Source organism: Harmonia axyridis, chromosome 4 (assembly GCF_914767665.1).
Source record: "Harmonia axyridis chromosome 4, icHarAxyr1.1, whole genome shotgun sequence".
Classification (NCBI taxonomy): Eukaryota; Metazoa; Arthropoda; class Insecta; order Coleoptera; family Coccinellidae; genus Harmonia; species Harmonia axyridis.
The window spans coordinates 5,985,705-6,001,368 of record NC_059504.1 but is presented as its reverse complement, the minus strand read 5'-3'; the positions used below and the strand labels follow the sequence as shown (position 1 = coordinate 6,001,368).

At 35.4% G+C, this 15,664-nt stretch overlaps 2 protein-coding genes and 2 non-coding genes across 4 annotated transcripts in view; 1 reads left to right on the top strand and 3 right to left on the bottom strand.

The window, feature by feature from the left end:
• LOC123677775 (hydrocephalus-inducing protein homolog) overlaps positions 1 to 6,384 on the top strand; it is a 53,574-nt gene extending 47,190 nt beyond the window's left edge. The window contains exons 60-67 of the mRNA XM_045614473.1: positions 2,164 to 2,249; positions 2,321 to 2,466; positions 2,884 to 3,025; positions 3,876 to 4,190; positions 4,245 to 4,478; positions 4,892 to 5,113; positions 5,339 to 5,481; positions 6,021 to 6,384. Of these exons, the coding sequence (XP_045470429.1) occupies positions 2,164 to 2,249; positions 2,321 to 2,466; positions 2,884 to 3,025; positions 3,876 to 4,190; positions 4,245 to 4,478; positions 4,892 to 5,113; positions 5,339 to 5,481; positions 6,021 to 6,372 (1,640 nt within the window). The 3' untranslated portion in view covers positions 6,373 to 6,384. The remainder of the gene's footprint in view (positions 1 to 2,163; positions 2,250 to 2,320; positions 2,467 to 2,883; positions 3,026 to 3,875; positions 4,191 to 4,244; positions 4,479 to 4,891; positions 5,114 to 5,338; positions 5,482 to 6,020) is intronic.
• On the bottom strand, positions 1,270 to 1,343 carry Trnat-agu. The gene has a single exon. It is a non-coding gene; the product is annotated as a tRNA-Thr (tRNA).
• Trnat-agu lies at positions 1,893 to 1,966 on the bottom strand. Its single transcript has one exon. It is a non-coding gene; the product is annotated as a tRNA-Thr (tRNA).
• A 445-nt stretch (positions 6,385 to 6,829) lies between the features above and the next one.
• Positions 6,830 to 15,664, bottom strand: part of LOC123678780 (interleukin-1 receptor accessory protein-like 1) — a 66,600-nt gene continuing 57,765 nt past the window's right edge. The window contains exons 3-7 of the mRNA XM_045615997.1: positions 13,578 to 13,673; positions 13,164 to 13,269; positions 8,764 to 8,894; positions 7,627 to 7,929; positions 6,830 to 7,540 (exon numbers count right to left, since the gene is read on the bottom strand). Coding sequence (XP_045471953.1) covers positions 7,155 to 7,540; positions 7,627 to 7,929; positions 8,764 to 8,894; positions 13,164 to 13,269; positions 13,578 to 13,673 — 1,022 coding nt within the window. The 3' untranslated portion in view covers positions 6,830 to 7,154. The remainder of the gene's footprint in view (positions 7,541 to 7,626; positions 7,930 to 8,763; positions 8,895 to 13,163; positions 13,270 to 13,577; positions 13,674 to 15,664) is intronic.

Genomic DNA, 15,664 nt, shown 5'->3' with positions numbered 1-15,664 from the left:
ATGTGACTGAACTCCTCCTAAACGACTGGACCAATTTTGATGAAATTTTTTGTGTGTGTTCGTGGAGATTCGAGAATGGTTTAGATTTACAGTTTGGTCTACTGGAAAATGTTTTTTCAATTAATTTCTTATTTATAAGGAGTTGTTGATTTTGGAATGTCAAACGATGACATTTTGTGGCTTAGACATAGAAAATCCGTGTTTTTCTCACGGCCAATTGTACGTTGCGTGTTCCAGAGTTGGAAAACCATCGAGTTTGTTTGTTTATACTCCTCATGGACTAACTAAAAATATTGTACATCCAATGGCATTACGATAAATTAAGTTTTTGTAAATTAAAAAAAAATAAATATATATGTTATAAAATGTTTTGAGTGCAAGCTTTTTCACCTTCCATTAAAATGAGTAAAAGTTTTCATTTACGATGCTGTTATTTATTTAACAAAGTAATAACTTTTCAATAATAATTTTCATCAAAGCGGTCCAGATTGTTTCAGCTCATTAAAAAAAGTATGAAATTAAAGACGTGTGTACAGGACAACGTCTGTCGGGTCCGCTAGTTGATTTATAATTCTATAGATTTGATTGTAATATTATGAACTATCTTCTCATCAAAATTCATCCAAATTTAAACGAATATTGCTTTTATGACATGCAAAATCTATCTAGATCTAACGAGATCAACTGAAGAATTCAATAACTCTTATTTAATTGATCTACTTACTATGTGTACAATCAAATTAATTGATTTAGAACCTCTCTGCAGAGAGGTTGTAGATCCAGAGACCGTGATCTCTGGATCTAACAGCTATTAAGTTATCGACTATGTAGATCTGCTAGCTTGGTAGATCTATTGAAATATCCATTGAAAATTGTAATAAGTGGACATGAAGATTTTTGAGTAGTTTTTCGACCAAAATATTGTCGATTGTAGACCCCGAAAGGATTCGAACTCCGAGTATATCTTGCGCAATAGAGAAGCATGTTACTCAAACTAAGATCATCGCAAATATTTTTATATATTATATATTATATTTCTATGACATGCAGAATGTATATAGATTTAGCAGTGTGGCTCAATTGACCTTTACTTATTGTTCTGTCCACTATGTCGACCAACCAAATTGATTAATTTACCATCTTCTCTGGAACCAGCTACTATTTTATCTGCCAGCTAGATAGATATACTAGCTTGTTAGATGACTATGGTTATGAATAGACGCGAAGATATTTGAGTGGTTTCACAACCAAAAATATCATCCATTGTGTAGGCCCCGGAGGGATTCGAACCCTCGATCTCCTGTTTACTAGACAGGCGCTTTAACCAACTAAGCCACGGCGCCGACATTTAAAGTCGAATTTCAAATTTATTTGTGCGGGATAATCAATTTTCAGAAGTATGTCATTGAGATTGCCAAACGTTGTTTAAACCAAAACGTCAGGAAGATTGAAAAGTGATCTATAGCATCTATGTGATTGATTATTATAGTATCTATTGTGATTAGATCCAGAGACCGTGGTCTCTGGATCTACCAGCTATTAAGTTATCGACTACGTAGATATGCCAGCTTGATAGATCTATTGAAATATTCATTCAAAATTGTAATAAGTCGACGTGAAGATTTCTGAGTAGTTTTTCGACCAAAATATTGTTTATTGTAGACCCCGAAAGGATTCGAACTCTTAGTAAATCTTGCGCACTAGGGAAGCACGTTACTCAAACTAAGACATATATTTACCAACCAAACTGATTAATTTACCATCTTCTCTGTATTCATCTACTATTTTATCTGCCAGCTAGATAGATATATTAGCTTGTTCGATGACTATGGTTATGAATAGACGCGAAGATTTTTGAGTAGTTTCACAACCAAAAATATCATCCATTGTGTAGGCCCCGGAGGGATTCGAACCCTCGATCTCCTGTTTACTAGACAGGCGCTTTAACCAACTAAGCCACGGCGCCGACATTTGACAATTAGTTGGAATTTTTTCTGAACGAGTATTATACCAGTTTCTAAATTGAATTGGTTATTTCATACAAGCTCTAAACAAAAAAGGGCCTTTTCCAAAAAAATTCTTATATGGAGAACTGCCTAGTTGGAAAAATTGCCAACGAAAAAATTAGATTAAGAATTCTACCTGATTGTTTATTTTTTTTAGGGGATGGCTACTGTCCACCCAACTCGAAAGTTACAACTAACATAATCTTCAAACCTGGACACGTCCAGTGTGTTTTCAAATTCAAGGTTTGTATTCTTTTAATCACATTTCGATACATGAAGAATCCTATGCTGTTTCTTAAGTACAATTTTTGCAGGCCATTTGCCGTATAGACAATTATAAAGAACGTTTAGAGCTGATTTTAACAGGTGGTTCTATGAATTTGCCTCCGCCTTTGGATACTCTAGAGTTTACTGCTGCTGTTCGAGAGGAGAGTACACAAAGTATCGAATTTAAAAATGAGTAAGTATTTTTGATTACCCAAAGCCTTTATCCAGTCTTGATTTTTGATCCTATCGTTCTATCGATCAGGAATCAATTATCTAACTGATCTCGAAGTCGTACTACATTGTTTCCGCCGTTTTTTCCGAAATTCGGGGCTTTATTGTAGAAATCTGGTTAAACATTTATGATTCAAAGTATTGTCCATCGCTGGCCACTACTTTTCTCTCATATTTCGGCGGAAGTAAAGTTGTGCTCCTAATAACTAATCTGCCTGATAGATCTACAATCAACACGGTCTAAAGTATGTATCTATTATAGTCTAGATAGACCTATATATCCATAAGGCTAATAGAACTGATAGATTCAGAGATGCGATAATTATCAGCTCAAAATTTTCTATGATATATTTATTATTTACCCATTTTTCGTTTCCAGATCCAAGGAAGCATGGAGTACCGAACCTGTTTTTACCGGTAGTTATTTCTCTGGCGCACATTCACTGAAAGTTCCAAAAGAATCAACCGTTACTTATGAAATAATCTACACCCCAATGAAAATGAAACCATTTCAACATAAAGTAGGTACTAAAGCACTCCATGCCCAATAATAAGTACTATCAGATAACTTTCGCAGCTGACATGATTCCAGACTCTCAGTTAATAAAGGGTGTTTTTTTTAGAGCTATAGAACTTTAAATTGCAATAAAACAACGATGGATTGTGGCTTATCCGCATCGACCACTAACTTTACATAGCCCCACAGAAAGTAGTCTAGCGGTGTTAAATCACAAGATCTTGGAGGCCAATTCACAGGTCCAAAACGTGAAATTAGGCAGTCACCAAACGTGTCTTTCAATGAATCGATTGTGGCACGAGCTGTGTGACATGTTGCGCTGTCTTTTTGGAACCACAGCTCCTGGACATCATGGTTGTTCAATTCAGGAATGAAAAAGTTAGTAATCATGGCTCTATACCGATCACCATTGACTGTAACGTTCTGGCCATCATCGTTTTTGAAGAAGTACGGACCAATTATTCCACCAGCCCATAAATCGCACCAAACAGTCAGTTTTTCTGGATGTAACGGTGTTTCGACATACACTTGAGGATTAGCTTCACTCCAAATGCGGCAGTTTTGTTTGTTGACGAAGCCATTCAACCAGAAGTGCGCTTCATCGCTAATGGACGTAGTGCGCGATACGTATTTCGCACAGAACCATTATTTTCGAAATGAAATTGCACTCTTCAAGCGTTGTTCAGGCGTGAGTCTATTCATGATGAATTGCCAAACCAAACTGAGAATGAATCACTTGACAGCTGTTAAATCGGTTACGATCTTGAATATTAATGCCAACTTAAAGTTATATACCTCGAAAAAAAACACCCGTTACTCAAACTAGTAAACTAAATCAAGGATTTATTTTTCAGGGCACTGTATTTTTCCCTTTTTCAAATGGAATGAATAGCCTGTACGCTTTGGAGGGAAATGTGTTACCTCCAACGCCAACAGAGGAAATATCCAGGGAAATCTGTTGCAAAACGTACCACAGCGAGATCCTAAAGGTGGAAAATTGGCTCGGCCTCAGACAGCAGTTCAGAGTTATCACAGAAGTTCTAGAGGGCAATTCTACTAGGATGATCTACAAGATAACTTCGAACGAACACTTCGATGTACCACCATACGGAAAACGAGATTTCAAATGGACCATATACGTCGTAAATGAAGGCAAACTGACATTCAAGGTCGGTAAAAATAAATGAAAATATCTTGGAATGACTTCAATTGAATCGTTTCAGGTGACATTCCTCAATGAGAAGACAAGAGAATATCTGTTTTATGTGATTGTGTTGAAGATTACACCCTTAGAAACTAGTATTGAAAATATTGAGCTCTTCACTTGCGTTCGAGAACATGTTGTCAAGAAAATTATGGTCAATAATCCTCTGCCTGAACCTGTCGAATACACCGTCACAACGTCCTCTCCATATTTGTTGGTGGAGAGTTCTTTCATTGCTCTTCCACAAGAAAAGGTAGGTTATTTATATCGTGCTGATTTGAAATTGAACTCTTCTTTTTTGTCTTCATCTATTCTCATTTTATAGCTGATTGGTTGAGTTAATGGTGATCTTAATCATCAATACAAGCATTGCCTCAAATGTCTTATAATTTTTTTGTGGCTGACTCAAATTAGTTTTGGAGATAAATTGATTCCACTAGATTTAGTTCAGATGTGTCATACTAGGTTACCCTAACTTCAGAAAAAAAAACTGCTGAAGTACCTATATAGAGGGTTCTGATCTTCAACAGCGATGAATAACGTACTAGAACATTTATAAGTGTTTACCTATTTTCATCTCTCAATTCGCTCACTAAATCTAAATTTATGATTCAATTTTGAGTTGGCAGTTGGTTCTTCTTTTCAATTATTGTTTTATTTTTTCAGTATCAGTTGAACGTCAAGTATCTACCAGTTAAGGTGGAATATACAAACGCTGTTCTAACAATCAGTAATCCTGCTGTGGGAAGTTACACCTACAATCTAACCCTGAAAGCTTTGGCACCAAACTCAGAACCCGAAGTTCAATTCCAAACTCAGTTTGGACAAAGCCAACTGAAAACAATTCAACTACCTCTGGTGCTTCAGAATGCTGACATTACTGCAAAGGTATTTTTGAATAATTCTTTGGTTTTCAGTTTGACTAGCTACTAAAACATCAATTTCACTCATATTCCTAGATATGCAGGAAAATGACCTATGAATGTCTCATATTCATGGTTTATCTTTTTCGAAAATAAAAGTGGTTCGTTGAATGAAAGAAATTCTTACAATATTTCAATCTTCGACTGAAGAATTTTTCAGAAATTTCGAATAATTGGATTTTCTTTTCAGATAATAGACGACAACACAGCATTCGAAGTTATCAAAGTACATAGTCAATCAGACAAACCATCTATTGAAGTTCTTTTTCTTTCTTCTGAAATTGGTGTGATTAGGACTGCCCTGCAACTAACTTCATTAGTCGGAGAATATACGTAAGTGCAAATTTCTTGAACAAAAAGAAAGAGAATTGGAAAAATTTCATATTCAAACAATTATTTCGAAATTAAAAAGAAATACTTAAAATAGTGCATAAGTATAATTAATAGATTCATTTTGAACTCATAAACAAAGCACTCTGGCATTCAGGTGTGGTTTCATCTTTTTCTCCTATAGATTTTCCGTAATGTACTTATATTTCTCTATTTCAGTATCGTGATGAGTTCATTACATTTCTAAAAACAGTGCCGTAATGAACTCATTACACATCGTTTCCAGTTATATTTTTCGTTTTGTGGTTGTCTATATCTATACTGACTTCAAATCCTATCGAATTCCAGCAAACGTCAATAATTGTCAATATAATAAATTTGGATATATTGATATGATTTGCAATTTCTTTTAATTCTGGTGGTGTTAAATCGATTTCGTGTTGGAATAGGAGCCCATTCTGCAACTTGTTTTAGAATATACTATTACAACACTATTTCATTTTATTGAATTATCACTAGTTTGTTTTTTCTTATTTATACAGTTATCCTCTTGTTGGGGAATGTATCCCCCCTGAGCCTCAAGGACCTTTCTTGATAAATTTGGGCGAAAGCGTCACTATTGAAATCAATAATCCATTTGATGAAGAAATGGACTTTAAATTCAGCGTCGACAACACGATATTCCTAGTAAAACCATCCGAAGAGAAAATAATAGGAAAAAAATCCACGAAAATAACTGTTTCAACGTCAGAAAAACGTTTGAGTAAATCAGCGAGCGGTTCTTCAATTGCAGAGTTAGGAAAAGTTGGACTAGTCACGGCCAAACTCACGGTTGATTGTGAAGATGAGGTTAAATGGATTTATTATTTACAGTGTAATTCTAGCAATAAATAGATTTTGCGAAAATACGTTTTTATCTTCATACAATGATGATTTAACAGTTTTACGCGCGAACGTTCATCAGCGCCATCTAGGAAGTATTAGCCCTATTATCTAAGAATGCAAAGCGACATCTATAAAAAAGCGACTGTAACGTGAATTTAAAAATCATATGCAATATTTGATCTGTCTATTCTAGATGGAAATATTCTAACATTGCATTTCAAATTTTCATTTTTCCCCTCCTTCGAGGAGAGGTGACTCTGCTGTAATGCGGCATCCACCATAAACACGCCATGGCCGCACTAGGATGTGGCACAAAACCTATAACGCCACCTCTCGAGCAAACTGAGTCACTACAAAATTATTGAGAAAATAATCTCTCTATATATTTTTCTCGTGTTTTAATCATCATTTTTTGTTTCGTTTCTTCATTTCAATTTCAAAGTCGAATTTCTAAAATCAGCCAAAACGTACTTAAAATATATATTGAGCAACTTACAAAATAACTAAAAGCAGAATAACATATCACAATAGGCAAATTCGCCAATATAAAGGATACAAAAACACTTTCAGATCAAATCTCCGTAAGTGGAATTCAAGTACATTGCAAAAATAAGAATAAATAGAAAAAGTGGAAAGAAATATTTACTTATCAATAAATTTCCAAAACACAAAACTTACAGCCTATAACACATATAAAAATCACAAAAGCACGATATAAAAATATAAGTATATTATAGTACATAAATTAGGTGATATCAAATTGTCACTTTAGAGTACAAAGTTGCTATTAATTACACTAGATTATCCAGACTTTCTTGTCGGCTAACACTCCTCTTCAGACGGGTGCTATTTTCTTCAGAAACGTTCAAATGTCTTTTGGCGGGCATCCTCAGACATAAGTTCATCCAAAATTTATCACTAGGCGGGTTAATCCAATCTATAACTTCAACCAAATTCAGTGCCGATTTCAAAGTTTCTCCTTGGCTGTTTTTGAGTTCATGTTTCATGGTAGGTAGTCTTTCCAGAATGATGCAAATGAGGGATGGTCCTAGAGAATCCAACAATTTTATTGCCTTGTAGATCGTGGCATTGTCCCAAGTTCCATTCAAGGCACTTGGTGATAAAATGAAAATAATCCTTCTACTTTTCTGGGAGGACGCATGCAATTCATTAATCCCTAAAACAATACAAAATCAGATTAGCATTTCAAACATAGATCATGTAGAAAATCATAAAGTATCACTTGGTTAATAGCTTACTTACAAATATCGATATTCGACGGTAATTTCTTGCAACCAGTTTTGTAATGGTAATCCACTTCAAGTTTTGGTAGCAATACATTCAAAGCAATATCTTCATCCTTGCTCGAGTAAAGGATCAAAGCATCATCTATTTTACCATCATCTTCTTCCAATGGTCCAAATGCATTCTTACATCTCAGCCTGACATCCAGGCCAAAGCGCAGATTGAGGACAAACAGGGCCAACAGCAAGAGTCCTACTGCCACCATTATAATCAGAATTTTCCCCATTGGGAATGGATTAGGATGGATGTATTCAAGCATAACTGAAACAAAAATTTGAATTTAATAAAACATCAACAATAATTGTAAATTTAGAAATTCCTAATGAAAGAAATAATTATTCAAACTAAAGTATACATCCTGCAAAAATTTGTTTGAATATCTGCACACCATGAGAAATTAATACTGGCTTATCCAGGAGTGTGTTTTTTAGAGTGACCAGTTCTAGAAATTTGCACAGTATATGGCAGCTGTTCAAGTTGCAGAGCATGCAAATTTCATCAGTCCACAGGCTAAACTGTATGGTGATCATGACCCCCATAATAATTCTACGATAAGCTTCTAGCATCTGCTTGAATTTTTTCAGGTGGAATAAAGAAAAAGTCCAGATGTAATCCAACAGAGCGATTTCTTATTTTTCAACTCCAATTGCTGAACTGTTGCCCGTAAAATTCTTATTCAAGCCTCAAAGAGAGTTGCTCTTAATGCTTTTTTTCATGTTCCTAGCAGATGAACATGCAAAATATTCCTTCGATACCAATTAAGCAGTCACTTTGCTGCCTCTAGCCAGGTGTTATACCAGGTGTTACCATGAGCTTCGCAGGTCAGCAAAGAGCTTTGGTGTTATGTTATCCCAAATTCCTCAGTGTTACCAACTGCAGACCATGGAATGATTGATCAATCTTCAGTGCAGATTGCAGAGCACTAGCTCAGTAAATGATAATCAATAAATGTCTAAGACACATTTGCAGTTTCTGCAACTGGGTGAAAATACGACTAGAAATTCTGAGCTGCAGGTTCCTAGATAGCCTTATGAACTGGGAAAATGTGGATCAACTTTTTTTCGATCTAATTATTTTATAAATAATGATGGTTACCTTTCTGCCTCAAGCTGACAGTCAAATTTTTCGTTATTCCTGGTTTCTTGATCGTACAAACGTAGATTCCAAAATCTTCAGGCTGGATGTCATTGATGATCAAATAGGTACCAAATGTTTGATCGTCTTCCCTGGAAAAAAAATTACTTGGATAAATATTCCTGGTATCAGAAAAATAGATCAAAAAAATTTCTCTTCAGAAAAGGTTTTTATAAATTGATCCATTATTGATATTTTTGTGGGCATATTGAAACTAAGACAATGCTCATCATCACAAATTGATGGAAAGTATGGTCACTTGAACGAATTGTGCTTCTTACTGCTTGACCACTCATGCTTTTTACAGACCTTGAAAAAATGCTCCAGAGAAAGAAATTTGAGTTGAATGAAGAAGGGAAGGTTGAAACCTATTTAGAAAGCAACAACGAATCTTTGTACAGAAAAGTTATTACTCTTGAAGGTGACTATATGGCGAATATAATAGTAGAATTTTACTGCTTAGGCTCAGGATTCATTGAAGTGAAGTGTTAGGAAAACAGTTGAAAAGAGCGCTAAGAATTGAAATTACGAATATCACAGCCCTGGCTTGAAGCTCAATTGAATCAATGAGAAATCTGATTCTTCGCCGAACCAAGTTGTGGAAACACTCCTGGAACGGATGAAATGAGGAACTTTGACCAAAGATTTGATTACAAGATTTCTGGTACAATTGTCCACGACCTTAAAAGGTACACGGAATTGTTTAGATCGACAGATAGATGTCTAGCGTGCGTTCGAACCTCTGTTGTCTTCGACAAGTACTGAAAAACGCTATAATCACCTTTAATTGGTACGTATGTCGGTAGTACAGACCGTTAATGGTAACAACAGTGGCAAAAACAGGACCGGAGAAATAAAACACTACTCAACCGGTTGTTATGAAGTAGAATGGGACTCTTGTGTCACCGTGAGAAACAAGTTTGACCGACGTGATCATGGTATTGTCTTCAGTCAATCAGACTGGATGACCACTGCGCTTCTGATTCTTTCGAGATGGGTTTTAAACTTTTTTCAGCCAAAATTTAAGAACGAAAGCATTTCTTAGGGTAAACTCTTTTCAAAACGCTTGAACTTATTTATTAGTTTCGCAAAATGTTCATTGCGTTTGAATATATTGAATTGCTTCAGTCATATATAAATAAATAATAATAAATAAATCTTAAGGAAAAACTCTGTTTTCTAATGTATATCCTGATAAGGTGATGGAGTTGAACGATTTGAACCTAGAGTTCCTAGAGTAAAGTGGACAATTTTAGCATTATTTTTCAAGGTAACAGGGAGCTATCATTTTGCCATAACGTTAGTAATTTGCTAATATGCTTCAAATGATAATGTTAGAATCTTAATTTTAGGCTTCTAATTGTGATGGTCATTATTTGATAGAAATCCATTAACTAATTGGTCTAAATTTTAGTTCTTGTGTTAAGTTTTAAGGTCTAAATATATCAATTTAGTTTAATAATAGGCAAATTATTGGTGTACTATTTATCATTAATTATAGTGATATATAGGTAATTTGGTAGTTTTGTAGGGACAATTTTTCACGAATCGTCACAAATTTGTGTCTGCATCATAAAATTATTTTCGATCAAACATGTCAGCTAACGAGCCAAATTCTCGTCATTTGCGGGAGCTTTTATTATTCTGCTTTAATATGAATAAATCTGCAGTTGAGGCTCATCGAATGCTCTCAAATACCTATGGTGAGGCCGCTATTAGTGAAAGAACGTGTCGAGAGTGGTTTCAACGCTTCAAGAACGGTTATTTTGACCAGCATGGCGGTGGAGGAGAGAATGTTTTCGAAGATGCAAAATTGGAGGCATTACTTGATCAAGCCTCGTGTCAAACGCAACTAGAATTGTCAGGATCATTGGAAGTGACACAACAAACCGTTTAAAAATGTCTGACAGTCATAGAAATGAGTCAGAAACAAGGAAATTAAGTGCTGTACGAGTTGAAGCCGAGATATGTTGAACGGCGTTTGTTTACTTGTGAACAGCTGCTTGCAAGGCTAATACAGAAGGGATTTCTGCATCAAATTGTGACTGGAGAAAACTAGGTTCGCTTTGATAATCCCAAGCGCAAAAAATCATGGGGATATTCCACATGCTTTCACGTCGACGGCCAAACCTAATATTCACGGTTCCAAGGTCATGCTCAATATTTGGTGGTACCAGTTCGGCGTAGTGTGTTATGAGTTGTTAACACCGACTGAAATAATGACAGGCGATCGTTTTCGAACGTAATTGATGCGTTTGAGCCGAGCATTGAAAGACATGATGAGGTGATTTTAGAGCATGACAATTCTCGAACCCATGTTGTGAAAGTGGTCAAGACATACTTGGAAACGTTGAAATGGGAAGTCCTACCCCACCCGCCGGATTCTGTAGACGTTGCTCCCTCGGACTATCAATTGTTTCGATCAGTGGCACACGGCCTGGCTGACCAGCACTTCCGGTCTTATGAAGAAGTAAGAAATTGGATCGATTCGTCGATCGCTTCAAAAGATGACCAGTTTTTTCAACGCGGAATTCGTACTCTGCCAGAAAGATGGGAGAAAGTAGTGCCAGCGATGGACAATATTTTGAATCATAAATGTATAATCAGTTCTTTATAATGAAGTCTCGAATTCCGGAAAAACGGCGAAAGCAAAGTTGTACGTCTATGTAATATACTTTTATAATAATATAGTAAAATTGTGTAAGTATTTGAAAATACATCACAATCCTACAACGTCGTCTTAGCATGTTGGGGACACCCAAAAATTGCGTATACATCCTTTATCTACATTTGTTACTCTATGAGATCATCCAAAGCTCTAGAGATACAAATCATATAAGAATTGTAGGAGTACTAAAAAAAATTGTTCCCAAACAGCCTCGAACATTTAAAGAACTACGTTCCAACATGAGTAGGAAAATTGTTTGGTGCACATAAAGAAATTTTCTTTTCTTTTGAAATGTAATGAAAAGATTGAAATTAAATTTTTCAGTAGTTTATTCGGCTAGGTATTTATTACAATTGAACAGAAAACGCTGTGCAGACACATGCGCTCTGCATGATGATATTCATTACCATATACAGTATGGTTGAAAATATATTACTATGTATGTATAGGCTGGTCTATACACAACAGATAAGTCGAATCAAACGGAAAGGATCATATCTTGAAACATTTAAAAGCGATATGTACGGAACAAAGAACTTGTAATACCGAAAACGCGATAGTACCGCGAGATATTCTCAGAAAACGTTCGGAAAACTAGTCTCATTAAAGTAACTTTGTTATTTTCCCTATGCCTTTTCCGGTCGTCTTTAGTGTCGTCGAGATTGAATCGGGACTTCGTGATTACCCGATTTATGTTAATAGTTTTCTCAGCGGTAGTCTTTGTACATCGGACGTTTGTTAGCTGTTAAGCCTATAAGGCGGTCCGGCGACGCGGGTGTTTTAAAGACACGTGCTCAGGTATATAAAACATACATTTATGTGCCACATGACTTGATTTTCCCATTAGTATTCACTTTCTGTTGCCGACGGTTTAAGTTTCAATTAAGGTGGAATTTCGAGATGAATGTTCTAATTCCGATTTTTTTTTCAGTTTTGACCGTTTGAATCGATTTCCTCAATGTACAAGGTGAATCCGTGTCGAAAATTCTACAAAAAAAGCTTTTATATCTTTTCTAGTTACAACATTAAAACTGTGCTCTAAAGCTGAGCCAAGCCAGTGCATTTTTCGAAACGTATCAAAACAAATTGCCATGCATATTTTCATAATTTTCCAGCATGAATTCTTCTTCCATTCAACCTTTTGACCTTTTTGTTTGATTTTTTCATGATTCTGGTGAATGAATAAAAATTCTACAACATTGATTGACATCAAATTAACCAATTCAACGTGTTCATAGCCCACATAAAAGTTTTTATTGGTGCACAGTAGCAAGAATCATTCATGATGAATTCTTAGAAATGGGTCAATCCACCATTACTAATGAGGTCTATTGTGATCAGCTTGGGTGAATACAAAACGCACTCAACCAGAACAGTCATTTTGACAAATCAGGGGAAAACTTTTTTAATCCAGATCTTCAGTTTTCACAGTTACGATACAAAGGACTCATTTGCAGAGGTAGACAAAGATAGAAAATGAGGTTATTTTTGTTGTTGCATCCCTTTTTATTGTTAGAAAACATTTACGATCTGAGTTGAAATGCACGTTGCCAAAACAAGAAATACTAAAACCATTTCCTCAATTTTATACAAAAAAAATTGCCATCTACTCTGATGAAGTTTGAATTGTTCAGTTGGTTGAAAAACACTATTATTCGAATTATAAAATTTTGTTGTCGGAAGAAACACTCACCTAGATGTTTTTTCTTGATGGATTCTGGTTTCGTTATTGAGGGTTCGATTTGAATCCATTTTGAACCAAATGGCTTCATTGTGAGCATCAGGAAGATCTATTCGTCCTGAAAAAAATTAAGAAATAAGGAATTTGAAGCTAAAAGAATATAGGCATCAACTCTACAAATTTCCTGAACTGTTCCACTGGGTGTAGAGAAATTACAAATACCTTTTTTCACCCTGTATAAATAAGCTAACAACATTTTTTTGGGGTGGTTTTTGATAAACCTAAAAATTTATTTTCAATTTGTCTCAAAATTATTTGAAATCGATGAAAAATTAAGAAAGTTCTTGGTCAACGAACTTAAGCAAAATATTAAGTGTCCGATTTGTTTCCGTTGAGTGTAGAAAATATATATCTTTTGATTCTCACCTCCGAAAGCTTCACAAAACAACCTCAAACTATCTCCAACAGCTAATTCAGCATCCCTTGATACATATGTCACTTGTGGCTCATCGGGAACTTTAGCTGAAATAAGAAGAAGAATCACATTAACTCAGTGTAAAAATCAAGGCATATTGAGGCATGGAAAGTGTCTAGGAATTAACTGAACTCCATAATATTAATATTCCAATATAAAATTATATAATCCTATCAACATCCAAGCCAAATAAAACTATGTATCTAGAGATCAAACCATATACAGTCAATATATAAACTGAATCATATTTTATTTCGTTCTGTAGTATATATTACATCCGTGAACGGTTCAAATAAACCTTACAATAATTGAAGAAAATCATTCAATGTTGTTTTGTAGCTCGAATACATTTCGTTCAATTATTTCTTATAGTACAAGAACTAAACCAATAATATTTCAGTCCTGAATAATGGAAATATACACCCCAACATTGTATAATGTTTCTATGAATCGCCAGCAGACTGTTTTTCATTGCAACCATATGAATTATTCATGAAACAGAAAAGATTCCTGGAAGATACGAAATCTCTGAATTCCACTTTGAGAGAAATCAGAAATCCAACTGTGAAAATGTTTTCTCATAACAAAGTTATGCGGATAACCAGTACAAAAAACAAGGATGTACAACTTCGTTATTGTCATCAAGAGAGCCCTCACTCCTCAGAGTAATAAACATAGATAGAGGGAGCATATATCATTTTCAGTAAGCAATTTTTGTCCCCAACATGAACTATCAAATTTGGCATGAAGCGCGCGGAAATGAAAACATATCAGTGATACGATATTTCACTCAATTCTCGAGTTTCTCCACAAAGAACGCACTTCTTATGTCTCATAGTGAATCAACGTTTCATATCAACTCAAAATATATTGAAATGAATACCTAAATGTATCCGAAATTCAGAAAACAAACTTCAAGCGCGCCAAACGACGTGAAACAACCGATGACACTAGGAGAGATAAAGTTGCCAAACCTTGGATTTCAGCAGGTAGATACAGAAAATGATAAATATTCTACTTATTATAAATTCGACAACTAGGAAAAATATGGGATTCCAAATATTCAAATTTGCATATTTAATCGGGAATCACTCAAATAAATATATTTCATTGAATATAATACACATTCATGACGATATAGTTGAATTGTGGATTTGAAAATATATCACAATCCGACAACGTAATCTAACCATGTTGGGGACATGTAAAAATTGGGTTAACTCCCTCTATCTACTAGAACGCCAGAGGGAAAATGAATGGGTACCTAATGTTTGACTGATACGCGGAAAGCCACAAGGTGGTAATCCCTCTCAACACACTGAATTGGGGTATACGGACTGACATAATCGAATTTGAAGACAAATGAGTCACCTGTGAGTCGAACCTTATCGTTTGGGACCCTTTACGACTCGAAATTCAAAAATTACAGATATGGTGGCAAAATGACAGAGCTAACTCTTCCTAGAAATGAATAAATAAAAGCTACGTCTGTAAAATCAACTGTACAAGATTCACAATTACCACTAACTGTATAACGAGCTCGGAAATCATTCAATATGACATTATGATATTATGACTCCTGAAAGAATTCCCCCGTTCTGTCCGTCCTACATTCAGCGCTTTTGTTTCGAATGATGCCGCAATTACATCAACAGCAACGATCCCTAAAGCTACATCAGAGCCACCGACGTCCTTTGTGAATAGCCCGCGAAATTTATTACGTTAGAAGTTCCAGGAAAACACTGCTTTCAACTCGGTCCCCTCCATTTGAATTTCCATCATTAAAATTAAATTTGCCTGCCGGCGGCGGTTCCGAAACAGATACACTAATTGCAAAAATTCAAGGGTATGTTGAGAGACCGACATTACCCAGAAATATCCGGTATAATTGGGTTATAAAATCATTAACTTGGCGGAAGATTTGTTTTCGAATTTCTGAGCGCTCGTTCCCCTAACATACAGGGCGATTCCCTGAGATTGTTCAATCTCTCAAAAGTAGATTCTAGATCTTAAATTGCGATGATTCTGCCCAACATTC